This window comes from Malaclemys terrapin, chromosome 8 (assembly GCF_027887155.1).
Source record: "Malaclemys terrapin pileata isolate rMalTer1 chromosome 8, rMalTer1.hap1, whole genome shotgun sequence".
NCBI classification, from domain to species: Eukaryota; Metazoa; Chordata; order Testudines; family Emydidae; genus Malaclemys; species Malaclemys terrapin.
This window is the reverse complement of record NC_071512.1, coordinates 93,085,190-93,107,331: the sequence shown is the minus strand read 5'-3', so window position 1 is coordinate 93,107,331 and position 22,142 is coordinate 93,085,190. Positions and strand designations below refer to the sequence as shown.

Here is a 22,142-nt window from a genome sequence, read left to right as displayed (position 1 = left end):
AATGTAATTCATGACTGTGGATGGAGTTGGGGATGATCCTGTCAAATCAGGAATTGTGGGTGTCAAGGTTCCTTCCTCAGTCTGAACTTTAGGGTACAGATGTAGGGACCTGCATGAAAACCTCTAAGCTTCTCTACCAGGTTAGATCTGCTTTTGCTGCCATCACTCCCAATGTGCTAAGTCCCTTCCCTGGGTAGCCTTGAGAGACTCTTTCACCAATTCCCTGGTGAACACTAATCCAAAACCCCTTGGATCTTAAAACAAGGAGGAATTAATTATTTCCCCCCACCAATTCCTGGTGAGTCCAGATCAATCCCCTTGGATCTTAGAACAAGGAAAAATCAATCAGGTTCTTAAAAAGAAGGCTTTTAATTAAAGAAAGAAAGGTAAAAATCATCTCTGTAAAATCAGGATGGAAAATAACTTTACAGGATAATCAAACTTAAAGAGCCCAGAGGAACCCCCTCTAGCCTTAGGTTGAAAGTTACAGCAAACAGAGGTAAACACTCTAGCAAAAGGTACATTTACAAGTTGAGAAAACAAAGATAAAACTAACACGCCTTGCCTGGCTGTACTTACAAGTTTGAAATATGAGAGACTTGTTCAGAAAGATTTGGAGAGCATGGATTGATGTCTGGTCCCTCTTAGTCCCAAGAGCGAACAACCACCAAAACAAAGAGCACAAACAAAAGCCTTCCCCACACCAGGATTTGAAAGTATGTTGTCCCCTTATTGGTCCTTTGGGTCAGGTGTCAGCCAGGTTACCTGAGCTTCTTAACCCTTTACAGGTAAAAGGATTTTGGAGTCTCTGGCCAGGAGGGATTTTATAGTATTGTACACAGGGGGCTTCAGAGTAACAGCCGTGTTAGTCTGTATCCGCAAAAAGAAGAACAGGAGTACTTGTGGCACCTTAGAGACTAACAAATTTATTAGAGCATAAGCTTTCGTGGACTACAGCCCACTTCTTCGGATGCATATAGAATGGAACATATATTGAGGATATATATATACACACATACAGAGAGCATAAACAGGTGGGAGTTGTCTTACAAACATTGACTCTATCTCCCCTTGTAAGTACTCTCACACTTATTATCAAACTGTCTGTACTGGGTTAGCTTGATTATCACTTCAAAAGTTTTTTTTCTCTTAATTAATTGGCCTCTCAGAGTTGGTAAGACAACTCCCACCTGTTTATGCTCTCTGTATGTGTGTATATATATCTCCTCAATATATGTTCCATTCTATATGCATCCGAAGAAGTGGGCTGTAGTCCACGAAAGCTTATGCTCTAATAAATTTGTTAGTCTCTAAGGTGCCACAAGTACTCCTGTTCTTCTTTTTACACAGGGGGCTGTTACCCTTCCCTTTATAGTTATGACAGTGGGCTTTGGTGGATGTGGGGAGCTCATTTTGTACAAGCATCCTATGTCTCAGTAAGCTCTAGATCCCTCCAACTTGGCTCCACGTAAAGGAATTTTATTCCTCAATGAATATGCTTAGTTGGGTGTAGAGCCAACATTTCTAACAGCTTCTTACAGTCTTCACAGTTGCCAGCAAATGTATACTGAATCCTTTGTTGGTTTTGTTTTAGTGTTTATTTCTAGTAAAAACAAAACAAAAGTCCCAATGGGCAATATTTAGTTCCTATGAATGTTTGATTATATGGTAGAGAGACACAGTTGGCTTAATGTGCAAACTCTTTAGGCTGGTATGAAGTTACAATGCTGGAATCCTAGATCCATTTTTAAGTTTTCTTTTGTTTTTCAGGTACTTCAATACCAGTGACAATAATCTGCAATACTGGGGCCTTGATTATCCACCCCTTACTGCTTATCACAGTCTCTTGTGTGCTTATGTGTAAGTTAATCATTTTAGGATTATTTTAAATGTTTGCTATTGGTGGAGAATGAAAGAAAAAACAAATGCATTCTCCCCCTCCTCCTAGAGGAGAGGAACAAAACAAATGGAAGGGATTTACCTCTTTGGCATAGTTCACTTATTATGTGCAATTATGGAGCCATAGAAATAATAGAATAGATGTGGCGTTATTACTTCAACCCTCTTGCTTCAAACCTGATCCTGCATTTGTTCCACATTGAAATCAGTTGGGGGCTTTGCCTACAACGGGACTGCAGGATCAGTTTCTCTTGTATTCCAGTGCCTCCAGTGGGTGCAGATTACATTTTAGCTGATGGGTCATAGTTATAGCTTCCTGAATAGGTCATTTAGGATCAGCGATGTACCTAGGAAGGCACGTCAGAGATTGTTTACAGCAAATGGAAAATTAATCTTGTATTGAGAGCCCAAGTGGCATTTGATGAGTGGATCCTACGTGATACCCTGTAAATATAATTCTATTATTGGGATGTTCTTCCTGTATGGTCTTTAACTAGTATTAGAACAGCTTTTAGAAAACTGGAGTGTTCTGTTCAGGGGCAGACAGAAAAAGGGTGCTGCAGGTCAGGTTAAGATGCACTGGCAGAGCTATGTGGAGAAAGTTTGCTTCACATTTGTCTGCACTATGCCTACTTTCTGTTAACACTTAAAAAAATCACAAGTTAGCTTTCAGTTTGAGAAGTGCTGAATGACGGTAATAGGATTAAATGATAGTAATAGAATTAAATCTTTATCAGCACAAGATAACTATTTTCAGTTTTTGTATTGCTGATTAGCAGCTAAATACGATAAAATAAACTGGTCTAGTGGTGAGGAAACCCCTTCCCTGGTCACTATTGCTTTTGATAAAGTTTGCCTCATTCATCTTAATCCTCTGAATATGCCCCTGTGCATATCATTTTTATTGCTGAAGAGAACGTAAAGGGAAATGAGAACTGTCTACATTTTGATGTGTCTATACTTTGTTTTACAGTGCAAAGTTAATAAATCCCGATTGGATTGCTCTCCACACATCCCGTGGGTATGAGAGTCAGCCACATAAGTTATTCATGCGTGCAACAGGTAGAAAAATTGCATTTCCTTAACATAATCATCTACGTTTTTCTAGCTCACTAATTTAGCACATTTAATTTGGCATCCCTTGTTGTTGTTTTTTCTTTTGGTCAATTTCTGCTGCAAAACTGACTGATCTGAGGGCATTGCAGGTCTGGCACTGTTAACTAAGCCTCTGTGTCTTTTCAGTTCTGCTCACACTTGTGAAAGTAGCAGATAGTGTTAAACTTAAGGCAGAATTTTTAAATTGAACTGGTTTTAGTAACGACTTTAAAAAGGATACTTTCCAGCAATTTGGATCTCAAATTTAAATTTTAAAGGTGACGTGCAAAGGATTTTTTAAAATGGATTTTCTACCTTTCTAGTTCTTTATGATATCTAAAAAAGGCCTGAAGGTTTTATTTTTTTAAATTCTGCTTGGTTTTTATCTTGAAACTATCAAGTGTATCAAGAGTGGCCATTAATGAATCTGGAGAAGGAACTCTTAGGGGTTTCAAGGATATTTACTGTGAGTTTTCATATCTTAATTGGAGGGGCAGGTATTTAATCTTTATAACAAAGACAACCTTTCTCCAAAATGTTTACCAGCCACTGGAATTAAATAGCTGTTAACAAAAACATGCAAAATCAAAGTGTTTTAAACAGTGTGATTAAAAATCTCAAAATCACTTTTCTGACTATATCAGGCCTTTGAACAGCCTCTATAATGAAAATGTAATGTAATACATTCTGACTCCATTAAAATAGCAAATAATTTCATTTCTTCTCATGGACATGTTAGTGGGCCAGCTGTTGATGGGGCCAGTGGCTTCTAGCAAGTGGAGAATACTGGGAGCAGTGATGTGACAGTAGCCATAAGGCAGCCAAATCACCCATTATTTTTTTAAAGTTTAGTCATACCTTTTGCTTCACATGGCAGTGCAGAGTCCTATAAAATGACTGTGCCGGGTGAGTATCCTTATTTGCTGGTTATATTGAGCAGAATCTGATGTTCATCAATAGAAATTTCTTGTGTTGCCCACAAACCTTTCAGTGTGGTTTCTAGTAATTGATTATATTTAGAAAAAAATCACTAGGATGAAATTACCCTTGAAATGGTCTTTATTAATGTTCAAATCAACACGCTTGACAAAATATTGATGTACAAACTAAGAAAACTGGTATACGTTCTTTTAACATAGCCATTAAACTAGTGCATCAGGATTACAAAATTCCGTACAGTTGAATGTTGACCATTGGTGTTATACTTTTAAATTCTGAACATATACATTTGAAAACATTTTCTCCAAGAAGTGACAAGTTGATAATGTTTCACAGACTGAGTAAGCCCTGTGGACTTGCTCATTTTGGGTTTGCTCCTTCAGGGTGCTGAGCACTAGGCCCCAGATCAAGGAAAGCACTTAGCAGATTCTTAACTCTAAGCACGAGTCGTTGCATTGAATTTAGTGGACTGTTCACATGCCGAAGTGCTTTGCTGGATTAGGGCCTTAGTGCAGGATCAATCCTTTGTTCATTCTAAATTGAAAAATATGCAGCAATGCAAATTATGTTTTTGTAGAGAAACAGGCCAAGATTTTCAAAAGTGACTAGTGATTTTTGGTGTCTCAATTTCTTGGTGCCGAACATGAGACATCTTAAAGGGGTATGATTGTCAGAAAGTGCTGAGACATGCACTCTGAAAAATAGGTCCCTTCAAGTTCTCTCAGGTTCACCACCCCAAATCACCAGTGAATTTTTAAAGTTTAGACCCCAATATTTGAAATGTTAAGTCCCAACACTTCAATAATAGAATCGCAGAAATGCTGGACTAGAAGGGACCTTGAAAGGTCATCAAGTCCAGCTCACTGCACTAAGGCAGGACCAAGCAAACCTAGACCATCCCTGACAGGTTTGTCCAACCCGTTGTTAAAAACTGTTCCATAACTTAACTACCTTTCAGTTAGAAAGTTTCCTCTAATATCTAACCTAAATGTCCCTTGCAGCAGATTAAGCCCATTACATCTTGTCATACCTTCAGTGGACATGGAGAACAACTGACCACCATCCTCTTTATAACAGCCCTGAATATGTTCTAGAGAAACAAGTCACAAAACTGGGATCTTTATTCTGCTGGTCTCACACCTTCCTTTCCTTAGAATAATGAAATCTATCCTTCAAAGTCAGTTTTTCTTTAAACTTTATTTCCTTTGAATATCTTGTTTTGCAATTTTGCTTCCTCTCATCAGAAGGCTCAAACAAGATATTACTAGAATATTTGTAAATATACTCTTACTTATATGAATGGAAATTTTGGGATGCAAAAGTTTTGAAGAATGAGTCACTTTTAGAAATATTTCCAATTGTATATAGGGCTGTATGGAAAAACAAAAGAATTAAGAAAGATTAAGTGAGAATAAGTATTATCCATAATGACAGAAATACTGAGACATTTTAATTGTACAATACAGATGTTGTAGAGTAATCGTAAATAAGTGCTTCCAAAAACACCAACCTTCCTCCATCTATGCAAAGTTTGAACTAACTTACAGATGGTACCACTAGCTTGTACTTTCAAGTATATGAATGCTTTATGAATTAGTACAACTTATTTGCATAAGGCATATCTCCTCTTTTTTTGTATGTGTCATGTCTGTTTTAGGCTGCTATTTACATCATGATGTGTATGTGCATGTGGATGTAATTCCAAACAAATTAAATTGACATGTGTGTTTAAACCCCCCCCCCCATGTGATAATTATACTATCTGTAAATAGTAGGTAGTGAGAACAGGGTGAGGTATATGTTTTTTGATTTTGGAAGAGATACAGTAAAACCTGCCAAGAGCGACCACTTATGGAAGTTAGCAAAAGTGGTTGCTTGTAAGAGGTGGTTTCTTTTCAAAGGTTTGCTATAAAATGGGCACTTTTACGATGTACAGAAAGGCTACAATTGTTATCAGTGTTTCATGTTTAATTTTAATTGTCTTTTAAATGAACATTACATACAGTATACAATACAGTACTGAATTTAAAATCTCTTGGTGGGTTTATTAATACAGTAGTACAGTATTTGTTACTCAAGAGGAAATTCAGAACACTAATATAAGTGCTTATTTTCTAGACTGAAGCCGAAAGAAAATTAGAGGTACCTGTGTTATCAAAAAGTCCTGGTTTCATTCTACAGTAGCCTGTATTTATTTGAAAAAGTTCACTTATTCTTGTCTGCCTCTGCGACGATAGGAGCATGTTTACTACTACTTCTTCTGCATCTTTGAACAGCTCTAAAAGTCGGTTGCTGCCCTTTAGAATGGCAAATGCTTTCATGTCTTTAATCATATTCTTGGCTTCAGGCACAGAAATGATTCTTTCCAGGAGTTCAGAGGCACCATTGCTATCCCCTTCATCATCATCATTAATTTTTTTGTCACTGTGTTGGTCGTCACATGGCTTGAAATTTTCTAGGAGTTTTTAGCAGGCTGTGACCAGTCTGTGACTTCTTCAGTTGTTTCTCATCAATGTGGTACGTCTTCTCAATCAGCACACCAGAAAGACTTAGCAACATGTTAACTACTGCAAGAGGGATCTCATTTTAGGGTTTGAATAACCTCAGCATTTATAGATTGTAACATGGAGGTGCTGTTTGGGGAAAAGAAGCAGAGTTTAATGTTTGTATAGTTAACAGGGCAGTGGCATGGTGCGTTATCCACAAACAACAGAATTTAATGTCCCTGTAGTAGCAATTTGCGATCAAATCTTTGTAATCATTTTTCAAAAAGCTCCGAGTTTATTCATGCTTTTTTGTTGAATTCATATCCCACGGGCAAATCCTTGATATTCAATTTGCCAGAGCATTGTGGGCGTTGGGATTTACTGATCAGTATGGGCTTTTCTTTATCTCCATTCATGTTGGTGCATAAAGCAAGGATGATTCTTTCCTTTGAATGTTTCCCATTTGAACATTGCTGACCTTTGACAAGGAGGGTTTTGCTGTTCCCGCTGTCTTTAAAAAACAGTCCAATTTCACCCATGTTGTAGATTTCAGATAGTTCATAATCCTGTATGAGTTCAGATAATTTTTGCTTCCAGTCTGAAACCACACCTTGGTTAATGTCTCCTCTCTCACCGCATCCTGTACAAAAGGCAAGGTTGTGCCTCTTCTTAAACGATGCAAGCCAGTCATTGCTGGCTTTAAACTCCCTGTTTTCCAAGTCATCTGCGAATTTCATGGCTTGTGCTTTTAACGTTGGACCACCCGAGAGATTTACATGACAAACAACAGTGGATTTAAACCAGTCGGAAGTGAGACAATTGACTTCTTAATTTCCAGTTTTGGCATGTTTTAGTTTTCATTGAAGAATTTGTATTTGACTCATAATCGGCAAGGATTTCTGTCTTCTGTTGTAATGGGTTTTGGATTTGTGTTTTTCCAATTCCAAACTGTTTGGCAATTTGACGACAACTGGTATCTAGGTGTGATATCGCTTTAACACGTTACTCCATTGAAAGAAACACTTTGGATTTGCATTTTTCTTTTTTGCTTCTGTGTTGACTTTTAGCTTTAAACTGTAACTTACAATAGTGTACTCCTTTCACTTCAACACATTCATGTCTCCCTTACAAGTTCAACTTCTGGTTCATACACAGACTGAGAAGTAGGGCCCTATTAAATTTGCGGCGGAGCATGAAATCTGATCACTGGTAAACTTTTACCCTATGCTATAGGGTAAAAATATACAAAAATATACAGTGTTTCTCAAACTGGAGGTTGTAGTGGGGTTGCGGAATTGCCACCCTTACTTCTGTGCTGTCTTCAGAGCTAAATGTCTTGAGATCGGTGGCTGCTGGCTGGGCGCCCAGCTCTGAAGGGAGTGCTGCCTCCAGCAGCAGCGGAGAGGTAATGGTGTCAGTTCAGCAGCTCCCGCTCTCTGCTTTGCCTTCAGAGCTGAGTGGATAGAGAGCGGCAGCTGCTGGCTGGTTGTGCTGTTGCCAGCAGCAGCACAGAAGTGAGGAAGATCAGTTTCTCCTACAGGTTTGTTTTTATGGATAGGAGTAAGAAAATGTGGTTGCTGGTCACAGATGACATGTTGTTGTTCTTCACAGTTTTTTCACAGTAAAATTATAGGGGAAAAACGTTCTGTGGCCTCTGCAAGTAGGCACTCGAGACAGGTGGTCTCTCTTCAGAAGTGATCGCTAAGGCAGGTTTTACTGTCCATATATATAAGAGATGAACAAAATCCCAGGTTTAAAACTAGACTGGCTGCATAAGAACAGTCTCTAAACAATTTCTCCAGCACCTTAAGCAGAAGCAGGGCTTTATCCAACACATAGTAGGCAGCCCTCCTTGTTCCAGCTCTTCTTTTGTCCCCCTCCAGACCACCTTTACAAATATTTACCGTGGGCAGAGCAAAGAACCTCTCTTCTGTTTGTCTCCCAGTGTTTCTTCTAAGAAATACTAATGCTTTGGCAAAGTACAGGACTGTGTTATGAATCCAGACATGCTTCTCTCTCTTTAATCTGCCGTCAGCCCCCCAGTGCCTTAGACCAACTTGCAAGAATTTATTTGTAGGTGATGTCTTTTGAAAGTTGAGAATGTCTTTTCTCCAGCATGTAACGATCTAGAGCATTGCTCATTTACTGAGTGAGGCTATGCTGAGGCCTAAACAGTCTAATGCGTGCAAGCTTCAGATTTTGGGGTATGTTTGGAAACATTAACAGATCAAATTCTGTACAACCATTTTTTGTACCCTTTACAGTTGAACTAACCTGTTCCTATATCAGCCCTTATGTTTATGTATTTCCTTTCTTTCCCCAAAACACTTTACAAACTAGATACACATGATGTGATTTGTAAAGCAGAGCCCTCTCTAGAATCAAATGCTGGAACACACAACGACACTACATGACAATTGAAGACAGAAAATGAAGAATACTGTGGTCAGCTGAAACTGTAGGGAAACTTCAGAAGACATGAATTTGATGAGGACATAGGTTTCCACTGTAGGGGGTAGATACAAAATATACATTTAAAAATTTGTGGACCGCTGGAGCTACCCATCCTGTATGTGGCTATATAGTTTGTGGGTTTTGTTTGGGCTAAACAATGTGCAGGCATTGCACCCATCTTGCAGGTGCATGTAAGACTTAATCCTTCCTTTTCTTACATGGTTCCACAAAACATCAGGTGCAAGCCATGTAGGTTGGAAGGGAAAAATGGAGAATAAAGTCACATATTGACAATCCAGAGACAAATTATAAATGGAAATAGGTAATTTCAGTGGATTGTGATGAGTTATACTTGTTTGGGGAGATTCTTATGCATAGTTAATCTTTCTGTTTTTCAGTTCTGATTGCTGATTTGCTGGTTTACATACCTGCAGTTATCTTGTATTGTTGTTATTTAAAAGAAACATCAACTAAGAAAAAGGCAAGTATAAGTCTATCATGTGTGTATGTATGTGTGAGAGAGAGAGAGAATAAAAATGTTATTAACTGGAATATAAATTTAAAACGCTGAAAAGAAAGTTAATTAATGTTACAAAACCACACAGTGCTTTCTGTTTACATAAAATGGATGCCAATCAGTATATCTTTCATTAAAGACTTTTCAGTAAGAAAACATGAAGTTACTTTACAGCAATTATTTTAATGCCCTTCAATAACAATAACAAGGTGCACTGGAGTTTAGTAACCATGAACTACTGAATTACACTTCTTGTCAAATTTATTGCTTGGGTAGTAAAAAAAAGATTTGTGCTGTAACATGGGGGAATCTAAGAAGAGCCTTGGGTCTTGCACACTTCTTTTTTAGACAGCAGAACTGAAATGCGTTGTGAAAGTGACACCATGCTCAGGGTTTTTAATGCTCACTGGTCTCAAGCATCTGTGGTCTGTCAAGCCATGGAGCAGTTCCCAGGGTTAAACTGAGCAGTCATCTTTGTGAATTGGCTGGCAGAAGACACCCTGATGCTCCTTTTAATACTCTTTCCTACTAGGGTTCCTTCGTCCCTTCCCACATCACTGGGGGGAGGAGGGGAATAATTAGAGGAAAAGAGTGTTCCCCAGATGAATGAGTACGGATCCACAGGAGTTTGACCGGGCCGGGCTTGTTAAAGGAGAACCAATCATGTTCTGGTTCCAGGGCGAAATGAACTGCTATAAAAGAAAGTGCCTTGTTTTTGTGTGTTTAAAGATTTTTCTCTTTCTCTTTTCTCCCAGATTGCCAGTGCTCTCTGTATATTGCTTTATCCAGGTCTCATTCTCATTGACTATGGACATTTTCAGTATCCTTCCATTTGTTTTAAAATGAAATAATTTCAGTTATAAAATAATATCAGTCCCTCCTACAATAACGTCAGTTTTTTACGGGGGAAGAAGTTATATTTATTAGCTGAAGGTTGGCCCCTCTTCTCTTCCCCCACGCCACCCCCCCAGCAAAAGTTTTGAAAGGAAACAGCTTTAAATGGACTTGGAGCAAAAGATTGATTTGGGGGAAATCAATCCAACATGGCATAGCTTTTATTTGCATCCCAAGTTCACCTTTATGCCACTCTGCCTTGTTTGAGTAAATGTCAGTGGCAGTCTGGCTGTGAAAAAAATGGATACTCCTGTGATTTCTGCCTGGATAAGAGAACCATCGTAGCTCTTGTTGGGAGGTGGAGAGGAGTGTCAGACACAGCCATGCTGTTCAGTTCTATAAAATGTGACTTTGTCTCTAGCTTTTGCAACCACTAGCTGACTACAGAGAATGGGAGGAGATCATTAACATTTATTGAGTGTCTCAGATGCTTCTGCCCAATTTCTAGCAGCCATGATGCTTCACAATGAGATATATCTGTACACCTGACTCACTATACAACATCAATAGTAAATTAGAGTAGACTCTGCTTCTTGTGTCCTCTAATAGCCTTTGAGCCACTGACTCCCACGTTTATAGGTACCTTTGAAACAAATGGTGAATTTGTAAGTTATAGGTAGAGCTGAGCGAGTTATTTGCAAAGAATAACTTATCCAACCAGTGTAGCGGATTGACTCAAAAATGTTCGTATTTCAAAATGTAGTCAACACTTTTAAAAAATCTGAATCGATTGAGGATTCATAATTAGAGCTCTTTGTTAGTATTTCTGTCCCCAGATCAGAGTTCACAAGCACTTCTGTTGAGAATACCTATATTGAAGATTTGTTTTCTGCTAACATGTGTACAACTTCAAAATTCTGCTTTCACATTCATGGCAACAAAAGTCAGTATTGTGAGTGCTCACAGGAAACACATAAAAGGGTGTAAAAATTGGCTTTTGGCTTTTAGCTGACCTGAATTTGTAACAGTTAACTTATCGCCTTGTAACGTTGGAGCACAGATGTACTTGTAATGGAGTGTACATGGCTACATTATGTTTTTTGAAATTCATTCTGGACCTTCTGACCTCCTGAGTTTTATGTCACTACACTAGTCTGTAATTAGAATAAAGCTTGTATTTTTTTTTCAAGCTGTATGCCACATTGACGAAGACTAGTGCAGTAGTCCCCAGATTTTCCAGGGAAAGTCCTGTTCTCCTTGCCACCTGGAATATTCCTTGCTCTGTATCGTAAATTGAGTCATTGGTTGCTTGCGTATCATATTAAATGTATAAAGTTTCAGAAGTCAATGTTTATATACCCACAATCGAGGCTGGGATTTTCAAAGCCACCAAGGGAAGTTGGAAGCCCAATTCCCATTAATTTTAATGAGAATTGGGCATGTCAGATTCTTATGGCAGGTTTGAAAACCCAACCCCTAATGGTATTCATTCAGGTGTGTGTACTTTTTTAGCTTTAATTTACTAATAAATATCAATATTTAGGTCTTGGTTGCAGCTTGTATTAGAAAATTAGCTATTGTGCCTATCCATAAGCAAGTGCAGTAGTTGTTCAGTCCAAGCTGTAGGAAGGTGTGCCAGGTAACGGAGATGTGAGTAAGTCCTGGGGCTGTGATAAATGTGGACACTTTAAAATATGCGGTTGGGTCAAAACTAGGCACATGAAAAATCAAATTTTGTTAATTCATCTCTAATAATATACTAATTGTTGTGTTCCCTCTAGAACAGTGGTCCCCAAAATGTGGGGGGCACAGAGCAATGTTCAGGAAGGTGCAGCGGAACCTGCAGCAAACCCCATGGAGGGCAAGGAGGATGCACCACCCAGCCCCACTCTGCTCCCAGCTCTGCCCCGGCCCCGCCCCCAGCCATGTTCATAGCCTCAGTGCCTGGGCCTGGCCCCAGCCCCCAACCGCGGCCCAGCTCGCTGCTCCCAGGGCCCAGCCCTGCTCCCAACTGCAGCCACGGATGTAGCTCCGGCCCTGAACTCAGTCCCCTGGCACCCAGTAGCACCCTGGCTCCCAGCCCCGGCTCCTGACTGCGGCTCCCAGGGGAGGGGTGTGGACAGATTACATTACGGGTAAGGGGGGGATGCAACCTAAAAAATTTGGGGACAATTGCTCTAGAAAATGCGGCTGTCAGGTGAGAGGCAGCAGCAGAAACAAAACTTTTAAGAAACAGACTCTACTTTCATAAAAGATTTTCGCTATATTTTGCTGCTTCAATTTATCCTGAAATCATAGCTTTGGCACTGATTCTGCAAAGACTTATGCATGTGCATAACTTTATACATTGTGACTAGTTCAATTGAAGTCATTGGAGATACTTAGAATGCAGAAAGTTAACTGCTTGTGTAAGTCTTTGTAGGATCATGGCCTTTTGGCATCATGGTTAGTTGCTGTGACAGTGACAGTATGCCAAATATGATTATGGTTTTTGATTAGGGAATAAATAGCAGGTTGAGAAATGATTTATAAAACCCAAATGTGTTGTCATGTAGCTATCGGTACTGGCCAAGACAGAGTAGGGAGAGAGACATACATTGTTTCAGTATTTCTTAGGATATCAGGGGCATCTCTCTAATTCAGTTTCTTTCATTACACTTTAACTGCTGCTTTTGATGCATTTAGGGCCTGAACCATAGCTCGTCTAAGTCAATGAGAGTCTCTTCATTAACTTCACCGGGTTTTGGATCAGGCCTCAAGTGTCAAAAGTAAATAACAGATTTTTTTTTTGGTTGAAACTATTATTATTATTTGTTTTGCAATAGTGTCTAAGGGCCCGAATCATGGATTGGGGCCCCTTTGTGCCAGGCGTTGTATAGACACATAACAAGAAGACCATCTCTGCCCTGAAGAGAGTACAGTCTAAGTATGATCATGTTTAAATATTCCATACAAAGCTGTATGGCAAAAAAGATTTAGGGCTTTTGAAAATTTTACCCATAACCCTGGAAAAAATAAGCACAAGAAAATGTGGAATTGCCACTAGTTGTATCCTACTGAGTACTATGTCAGCATAGTTTTTTATTAACTCTGGTTAATTGATTGTACTATACTATTGTAATAACAATCTGTGCAACCATAAAACTTTCTTTAAGAAGTCTTTCCTTTTGACTCTATGGACTTTTGATCAGGCCCCCAAATCAAAGTTACAGTTGGCTAACTTGTTTAAATAGAATTTAAAATATTTCTCTGTGTAAACAAAATAGTTGCATATTTGGCACTAGATTTTTAAAAATTAAGACTAACTTATACAACATCTGTTTTGATTATATTTTACACCTATCACCTGTGGCATTAGTTTACTGTTAACTTGTCACAATACTCAGCATGTTCCCTGTCTTACACATCTTGTCCTTAACATAAAAAACATATATAACTCTGTGAGCCTGGGCTTTGCTTTGTGGGGTGTACTTTTTCTCTCTTACGATTGGGACCTTTTAGGATCCCTGGCATTTTGCTTGGCCATAAATTATAAACAAATGGAACTCTACCATTCACTGCCATTCTTTTGCTACCTACTTGGAAAGTGCTTCCAAAAAGGCCTTACAGGAAAGGGGTGAGTATCTTTAAAACTCAGTATCCAAACACTAGCTCAAGAATGCACTTAGGTAGCCTAGCCTTGGGAATTTGATTCATCCTATTTGCGTTTCCATTGTTTCTCTATTAAGCTCCAGGGGAAGGTACTGATGTTATAATTTTCTCTGTTCTTAGAGAACAAATCTCTTTCTAACCATTAAACGATACACTAAATATCTAAATAGTTTTAAGGGTTTAGAAAGTATAGCAAAATATATTAAACTTAGAGCTGGGTGAAAATTTTAGGCCAAATCTGTTTTCAGCAAAAACTACAGATGTGGTGACACTGAAACGTTTCATGAATGTGTCTGTTTTCCCAAATTGTTGATTGGAGGGGAGGAGGAGAGGGAAAAGAAGAGGGGGGTGAGGGAGCAAAACCTTTAAAAACACTGAAAGGCAAAAATTTTATTTTGACATTTTCAAAATGTAACATTTAAATTTTTTGGTTCAAAACAACTTTTTATTTAGAAATTTCCTTTAATTTTATTTAATAAAAAAATTCAAAAATGATAAATGCTCAAAATAGAAACAGTTTCATTTTTGGATGAAGGAAATATTCTGTTCAACCCAAAGTGAATGTTGCCAAAAATTTTGAAATATTTCATTTTTGGTTTTACCTGAAAATGTGTGAGTTCCAATATTTTGGAATTGCCAGTGAACCGAAAAAACTCTTATTTGCTCAACTGTCATGAACCATCCTTTTTTTGCACACCTTCATCATGCTGGAATCAAAGTTAAATATGGGCCAAAAGTAGACCTCCAGATTAATGAGACAAATGCCAGTAGATGTGACGCAGTCCTAGTGGATTTCTTATGACTGCTCTAGAGATGATGACATACCTTTTCTCTAGTATTGGTAGCTCTGCTCAAATTTGTCACGTTTGGTGAGCTTATGCACATTCAGTTGTATACTGTAAATACACTCTGTGTTTTAGGCCCCAAGTGCCTGATTTTTTTATATATATACTGAGTTTTTGCCTCTTAATATCTTGACTTAAACTCCTCCATTTATTACAGGTTAGTGTTGTTAATTAAAATAGCATTTACGGTGGTTGCTTCTTTTGCGATTTGCTGGCTCCCATTCTGCACAGAAGTGGAACAAATCCTGCAAGTACTCAGAAGACTCTTTCCCATTGATCGAGGCTTGTTTGAGGTATGCGAGTTGTTTTGTTTGTGTAAATGTTCTGTATTCTTAGATCCCTTGAGGAACCTTCATCGTGACCTTTAGGGATTTCATGTGGAAGACACACCACAGAACTAGTAATCTGAGCTGCCTCCGTTGGCAGTCATTTCTTGCCAGTTATTTAATCCAGTATTTAACCCCTAGCTCAGCTGGCATCTTCCAGGATATTATATGAGTAGACAACACTTATCCCATCATCAAACCCATACTTCAATCATACATTTTTCCATTGACATAGATTCATAGTAATTGACAGTGTCAGAAGATACAATGTAAAAGTTAACAGCTTCAGAATCTCCCCTTTGGTTAGCATAATACTCAGCTTTATTGAAAGGAATTATTTATACAACTAGTAATGGCTGTAGTGTTTCAGGTGTAAATTAAAGCCTGCTTTGTGTCCTAGCTGATATTCTCAGTAACCACTTTCTACAAAAGTTTATTTAGACCAGTTGTGCTTTTACTATTCCTAAGTAGTAGTTTGATTCAGCAGAATGTTCTTGAGGCTTGATCCTGCAAGATGCTGAGCACTGTCACCCCAATCCAGCAAAGCAGTTAAGCACATACTTAAATCTAAGCACACAAGTAGCCTCCTAGATGCCAGTGGGTCTACTACTTATATGCTTAAAAAGGCACTTCAGTGCTTTGATAGATTGGGGTCAGAGTGCTTAGCTCCTGGCAAGATTGACTCAAGTTTAAGAGCAAGTTCTATACCACAGACTTCCCCACAGTAGAAACTAAGGGCTTGATTCAGTAATGCTTCAGTGGGACTTAAGTGCTTTGCTGAGTGCTTAAGTGCTTTGCTGAATCTGGGCCTAAGTGACTGTTCTTAGTGTAAATGGTTTGCCTTATATATGTGGCATCTGTTAGGCCTTGGCTACACTGGCAATTCACAGGTGTGAAAAAACACCGCCCCCCCCCCCCCAGCGCAGCGAGTGCAGCGCTGTAAAGCGCCAGTGTAATCAGCGCCTGCAGCGCTGCACGCTCGCTCGCAGCGCTGCAAGCTACTCCCCTCGGAGAGGTGGAGTACTTGCAGCGCTGCGAGAGAGCTCTGGCGGCGCGACTACACTCGCGCTTCGCAGCGCAACCTGCAATATCTTTGCCCTTAAAAACTAACATTATGGATACACTGAGGGTGGCATTTAATTTAGATGCAGCCATAGGAATATTTTCAGAACATATTCTCCAGCAGCTTGTTAAAAAATAATTGAAGCTTGGGAGATAAAGATATTTACAAACCAAAATACCTTTTGTCACTTTGCATTTTTTACCCTTTGCTAAGTTTAAAAATAAAAGCTGTAAATGTCAACAAACAATGAATCCAAAAGAGCCCAAGGATTTTAGTCTAATATTAGACCAAATATTTTCAGACTGAATAGGGGAGTGACTTACTTGGATACTAATCTGGATAAACTGAGAAATTGTCTATGTAAGCAATGCACAGTAAGTTTATACTCTGTTGCCTGTAACAGGTTCTTTGAATTGATTCCCATTTACAGAAACAGCAACAAATGCTGATGGTTGTAAAATCTTACTGGCTATGAAGTAGGCATCTTATATGTTTGCTGGTGCTGCGAAACCCTCTGTTCACTTGTAGTCCTCAGCAAATTTGAAGCGCATATTCTGTATTGCTAGTAATCATACAAGGAAGATGGCTTAGTAGTTGGTGCTAGTAGCTTTCTTGTTGTTATGTCTACACAGCTGTGATTCTAGCAGCTGTTTAGGGATGAGTTTCATGGGCACGATAGCTGTGCTTACAAATGTAATTTTGAAAGTGATCCTAGCACAACTGCTAATGTCTTTAGACTTCTTGATTTATTAGTGGTTAACTCTGTCATTGCTATTAAGCAGAGCTAAATACATTCAGGTGTGTAATAAATGTGAGAATATGTGGACTCTAGGTCTGTCAAGCGATTAAAAAAATTAATCGTGATTAATCGCACCGTTAAACAATAATAGAATACCATTTATTTAAATATTTTTGGAGGTTTTCTACATTTTCAAATATATTGATTTCAATTACAACACAGAATATGAAGTGTACAGTGCTCACTTCATATTTATTTTTTAAGTATTTGCACTGTAAAAAAAAAAAACAGAAATAGTATTTTTCAATTCACCTCAGACAAGTACTGTAGTGTAATCTCTTTATCATTAAAGCTGAAGTTACAAATGGAGGATTATGTACAAAAAAACTGCATTCAAAATTAAAACAATATAAAATTTTAGAGCCTGCAAGTCCACTCAGTCCTACTTCTTGTTAAGCCAATCGCTCAGACAAACAAGTTTGTTTACATTTGCAGGAGATAATACTGCCCGGTTATTGTTTACAGTGTCACCTGACAGTGAGAACAGGCGTTCTCATGGCACTGTTGTAGCTGGAATCGCAAGATATTTACCTGCCAGATGCACTGAAGATTCATATGTCCCTTCATGCTTCAACCACCATTCCAGGGGACATGCATCCATGCTGATGACGGGTTCTGCTCGATAATGATCCAACGCAGTGCAGACCGACACATTTTCATTTTCATTATCTGAGTCAGATGCCACCAGCACAAGGTTAATTTTCTTTTTTGGTGGTTCGGGTTCTGTAGTTTCCGCATTGGAGTGTTGCTCTTCTAAGACTTCTAAAAGCATGCTCCACACCTCGTCCCCCTCAGATTTTGGAAAGCACTTCAAATTCTTAAACCTTGGGTCGAGTGCTGTAGCTATCTTCAGAAATCTCATATTGATACCTTCTTTGCGTTTTGTCAAATCTGCCGTGAAAGTGTTCTTAAAATGAACAACATGTGCTGGGTCATCATCCAAGACTGCTATAACATGAAATATATGGCAGAATGCGGGTAAAACACAGAGCAGGGGACATACAATTCTCCCCCAAGGAGTTAAGTCACAAATTTAATTAATGCATTATTTTTTTAACGAGTGTCATCAGCATGGAAGCATGTCCTCTGGAATGATGGCTGAAGCATGAAGGGGCATATGAATGTTTAGCATATCTGGCACGTACATACCTTGCAATGCTGGCTACAAAAGTGCCATGCAAATGCCTGTTCTCACTTTCTGGTGACATTGTAAATAAGAGGGCAGTATTATCTCCTATAAATGTAAACAAACTTGTTTGTCTTAACGATTGGCTGAACAAGAAGTAGGACTGAGTGGACTTGTAGGCTCTGAAGTTTTACAGTTTTGTTTTTGAGTGCAGTTATGTAACAAAAAAAAATCTACATTTGTAAATTGCACTTTCACGACAAAGAGATTCCACTATAGTACTTAGTATTTTTCAATTCACCTCATACATTTCTTTTATCATTTTTACAGTGCAGATATTTGTAATAAAAAATAATATACACTTTGATTTTAATTACAACACCGAATACAATATATATATGAAAATGCAGAAAAACATCCAAAATATTTAATAAATTTCAACTGGTATTCTATTGTTTAACAGTGCAATTAAAACTGTGATTAATCACGATTGATTTTTTATCATAATTAATTTTTTTGAAATGAGTTAACTGCAATTAATCGACAGCCCTAATTGACAGTCTTCACATTTGAAAAAAGTTTCACAGGTGCTATCATTTTGATGTAAATTTTCCTAGAGATGAATGTTTTCACAAAGTGTGTGGTCTTGACTTAAGACTGATGGTCTCTTGTGTTTGAGAAAGTATTTCTCAGGTATTTTAATTCATGTTTTAATTCAGTTTCTTTCAGATTTTAATTTTCTCTGTTTGAGCCAAGGTCACACTGACCCGATATTGCCTTTCATTATAGCATATGACATTTGTGTATCAAAATGTGTTTTCAATAAAATATTAAATAATCATCATATTATTTGAACAGCAAACTAACATAGATACAACTCATTAAATATCTTTTCAGGATAAAGTAGCCAATATCTGGTGTAGTCTAAGTGTTCTTATAAAGATAAAGAATGTGATGTCACCTCAAACCCAGCTTAAACTCAGGTAAGAGAACTGAAGACTTTTAGGTAACTTTCACTTTTAGTCATATCATGGGGGATTTTCAAAAGCACCTAAGTGATTTAGGAGCACAAATCCTATTGAAAGTCAAAGAGACTTATGTTCCTAAGTCACGAAGATGCTCTTGAAAACCACATCCATTAATTTTTGGGAAGAACCGAGAGAGAAAATTTTCAGAGTTTTTAAAAAGACTTTTGTTCATAGTGTATTTTTAGTTCCAAATAATACAAATAAAATTAAAGATTTTCCCCAGGTTTGTGTGTGTTTAGAATGTTATGAAACTTTTTTCTGTTTGTTTGTATAATTTGAGCTGAATAATTAGTTAAAATTGGGAAGCTAGATAAAAATAACAAACACATGCATTTGACTTTTTCCATTATTTCTTCTAAATGTTTAAAGTTGGCATAAATCCAAAATATTTCAGATAAGCAAATAGTTCAAGATGAGGCTCTTTCACTATGGAAGATGGATAAAAAGTTACTGAAGAATAAAATTTTCAAAAGCACCTAAGTCAATTAGGAGCACACACCACACTGACTTAGGCTCCTACTGATTTGTGCTTTTGAAAATGGGACATGGGTCCCTAAGTCACCTAGTTGCTTTTGAAAATATTATCTGAAAACATGAAAGTGGTTATTTATATATTAAAGGATAAACTTAATTTTTTTTTAAATAATCTTTTAGCTTTGCTTTTACATTTCTGACCCTACTTCCGGCTTGTATAAAACTAACCCTTCAGCCATCACTCCGACGATTTAAATTTGCTCTGGTAAGTGTATTTTTTTAAATTGTTTCTTATTTAAAATCTATCACTGAGTGTTGGAGCATGGCCAACAGTTCTCCTTAAAATTGTCCCACTTTGCAGAGTTATGTATGTTGTTAAATGTCATTTGGTATCTGCTGAAGAGACTGTTTGTTTAAAAAGCATATCACCAATAGAATTGAGTATCAAAGTTGTATCGGAGGACCTAACTAATGTCTTTTAAATCTCAGGTTTTCCCCTTGTCTATACTTCTTTTTCTCTTATCCTCGGTTTTCTTTATCTTAATTCTGTATTTTTATTATTTTCCTCTGAAAAGCCATTTGAAGATTCTCCACACAATAAAGCTTTGTATGGGTTTGAGATTTCCTTTCTCTTCCGTTTTGTTACCAGAGTGATAGTTTTTTTTAATGCACTGGCTGCCAAATTCAATAAAAATTCCCACAATAGTCATTGCAGGCTCATTAGTGGTTTGAAAAGGAATGATCCTTTTTTTGTTTTTAACAAATGTTTGCTTTTCTCTCTGTAGTCTAATATCATTGAACATAAATTTAGGCATATTTACACGACATGAATGTAAAATATTCCTTTTAAACTAAAAGCACTTTTATACCAAGACAGATATCACTAAAATGTAAACAGTAATTGATTTATATGGTTTAAAATATACAATAATTTCTAAGTATTATTTGAGTTTATAATAGTGATGCCTATAACTAGGATTAATCCTTCCCGAGAATTGTCTTGTAGTTTAATTCTTGCTCAATATATTTTTAGTTCAGTAAAAGGAATGAGACCTTTTGTTGTTACTTCTGAGGCCTGGGTTGTTCATGAGCACAGTTGACCCAGCATAATAAAACCTATATCAGGTATGGTAGTTGCATAGTTCTGACTTTATATAGTAGGGCCCCAATCCTGCAATCACTTATATATGTGAGTGATTCAGTTTACTTTGATGGGATTACTCATGTGAGGATAGTTAAGCACATGTGTAAGCGTTTGCAAGATAGGGGCATTATTACATGAGACATGTTCTGAATACTCTGGGTCAAACTTCCAAAAAGCTCCTTTTTGCAGCCACAACCTGTTACAGGTGCAGATCAGCGTTCTTGTCCCTCTAACTATATTGAAACATGCACATTGCTTTGGAGTTGAATATATTTAGTACAAATTAGATACATTGGACATTTCATACTGATGCCAGCCTTTACATAAAATTAGGCCAACCGAAACCTACACTTTGCATTGGGCAGATATATATTAACCTCTTCTACTTGAATCTTTTTAGGTTAGTTGTGCATTGTCATTCTTCCTGTTCTCCTTCCAAGTACATGAAAAATCCATTCTTCTAGTATCAATGTAAGTCATTTTTTATATAGAAAAATATTTTGATACCCTTTTCCCCAATTTGCATAATGCAACAGGCTTCTTCCCTACTTAGAAATAATGTATCTATTAAAACAGAGACTTTTTAAAAAAAATTGTGCATATAGTTTTCATTCTGTAAGAACTTCTGAATGATAAGTAATTTGGGGCTATGAAAGTAGAAATTTCCTTTTTGGTAGAGTTAACACAAAATATGCGTGGCTGTCCAGATGGTAGGGTTGACTGATTCTGGGGGTGGGAAGGGTGAGACTGCCATGGAAACCAAAGAAAAGCCACAGACATGTAGTTATCCAGAAAGCATATATAAGGTAAGTAATAATGATGAGTGAAATCGGGTGAATTCTCCCTCATTTCTCAATAACTACATGGCAAAGGGCCTCCCGTCTTGGAAATTCATGTATATATTCCCCTTCTCTTTCCTTTGTTGGGAGATAAGTCTTAAGGCAAAGGGTCATCTTCCCGTTGGATGAAGCATAGCCATCATGTGGGAGAAATTTGAACACTGGTGTGGTAGCACCTTTAATATTCCTCTCCTAGGTTTACATTAGAAAGCTTACATAGAAGCCCACAGGGGACAATTTTATCTAGACTGGGCACTAAACTATTGTTTCTAACTTCCTGGCAGAACACACAACTTTACTATTCTTACTAATGTGACTAGGCACGGATGCTTATAAACTGCGACTGTTCCTTTTGAATGCATATTGTGCTGCAATTCATCGCACGGGGCAGAATATCTCTTGCACCAGAGCTCTGCTTGGTGTGGTCACAGCTTCTTTGGTTCTTGGGGTCAGCCTGTCACTGCTTTACGGCATGTCTACACAAACACCTAGTGCGTGGCAGCTGCGGTGTAAATTTACCGTGTTCCAACGTGTAGCACACTGTCTGTGTGGACCCTGCTGCTACGTACTAAAAGTTCTCTAGTGCACACGCACATACTGTGGTTTGAATCAGCAGTAGGTTA

The 22,142-nt window shown here is 37.9% G+C and overlaps 1 protein-coding gene across 1 annotated transcript in view; it reads left to right on the top strand.

Moving 5' to 3' along the window:
• Positions 1 to 22,142, top strand: part of ALG6 (ALG6 alpha-1,3-glucosyltransferase) — a 42,553-nt gene that overhangs the window by 17,652 nt on the left and 2,759 nt on the right. The window contains exons 4-12 of the mRNA XM_054037112.1: positions 1,771 to 1,860; positions 2,873 to 2,961; positions 9,272 to 9,354; positions 10,146 to 10,210; positions 13,655 to 13,840; positions 14,878 to 15,013; positions 18,932 to 19,017; positions 19,717 to 19,801; positions 21,081 to 21,151. Of these exons, the coding sequence (XP_053893087.1) occupies positions 1,771 to 1,860; positions 2,873 to 2,961; positions 9,272 to 9,354; positions 10,146 to 10,210; positions 13,655 to 13,840; positions 14,878 to 15,013; positions 18,932 to 19,017; positions 19,717 to 19,801; positions 21,081 to 21,151 (891 nt within the window). The remainder of the gene's footprint in view (positions 1 to 1,770; positions 1,861 to 2,872; positions 2,962 to 9,271; positions 9,355 to 10,145; positions 10,211 to 13,654; positions 13,841 to 14,877; positions 15,014 to 18,931; positions 19,018 to 19,716; positions 19,802 to 21,080; positions 21,152 to 22,142) is intronic.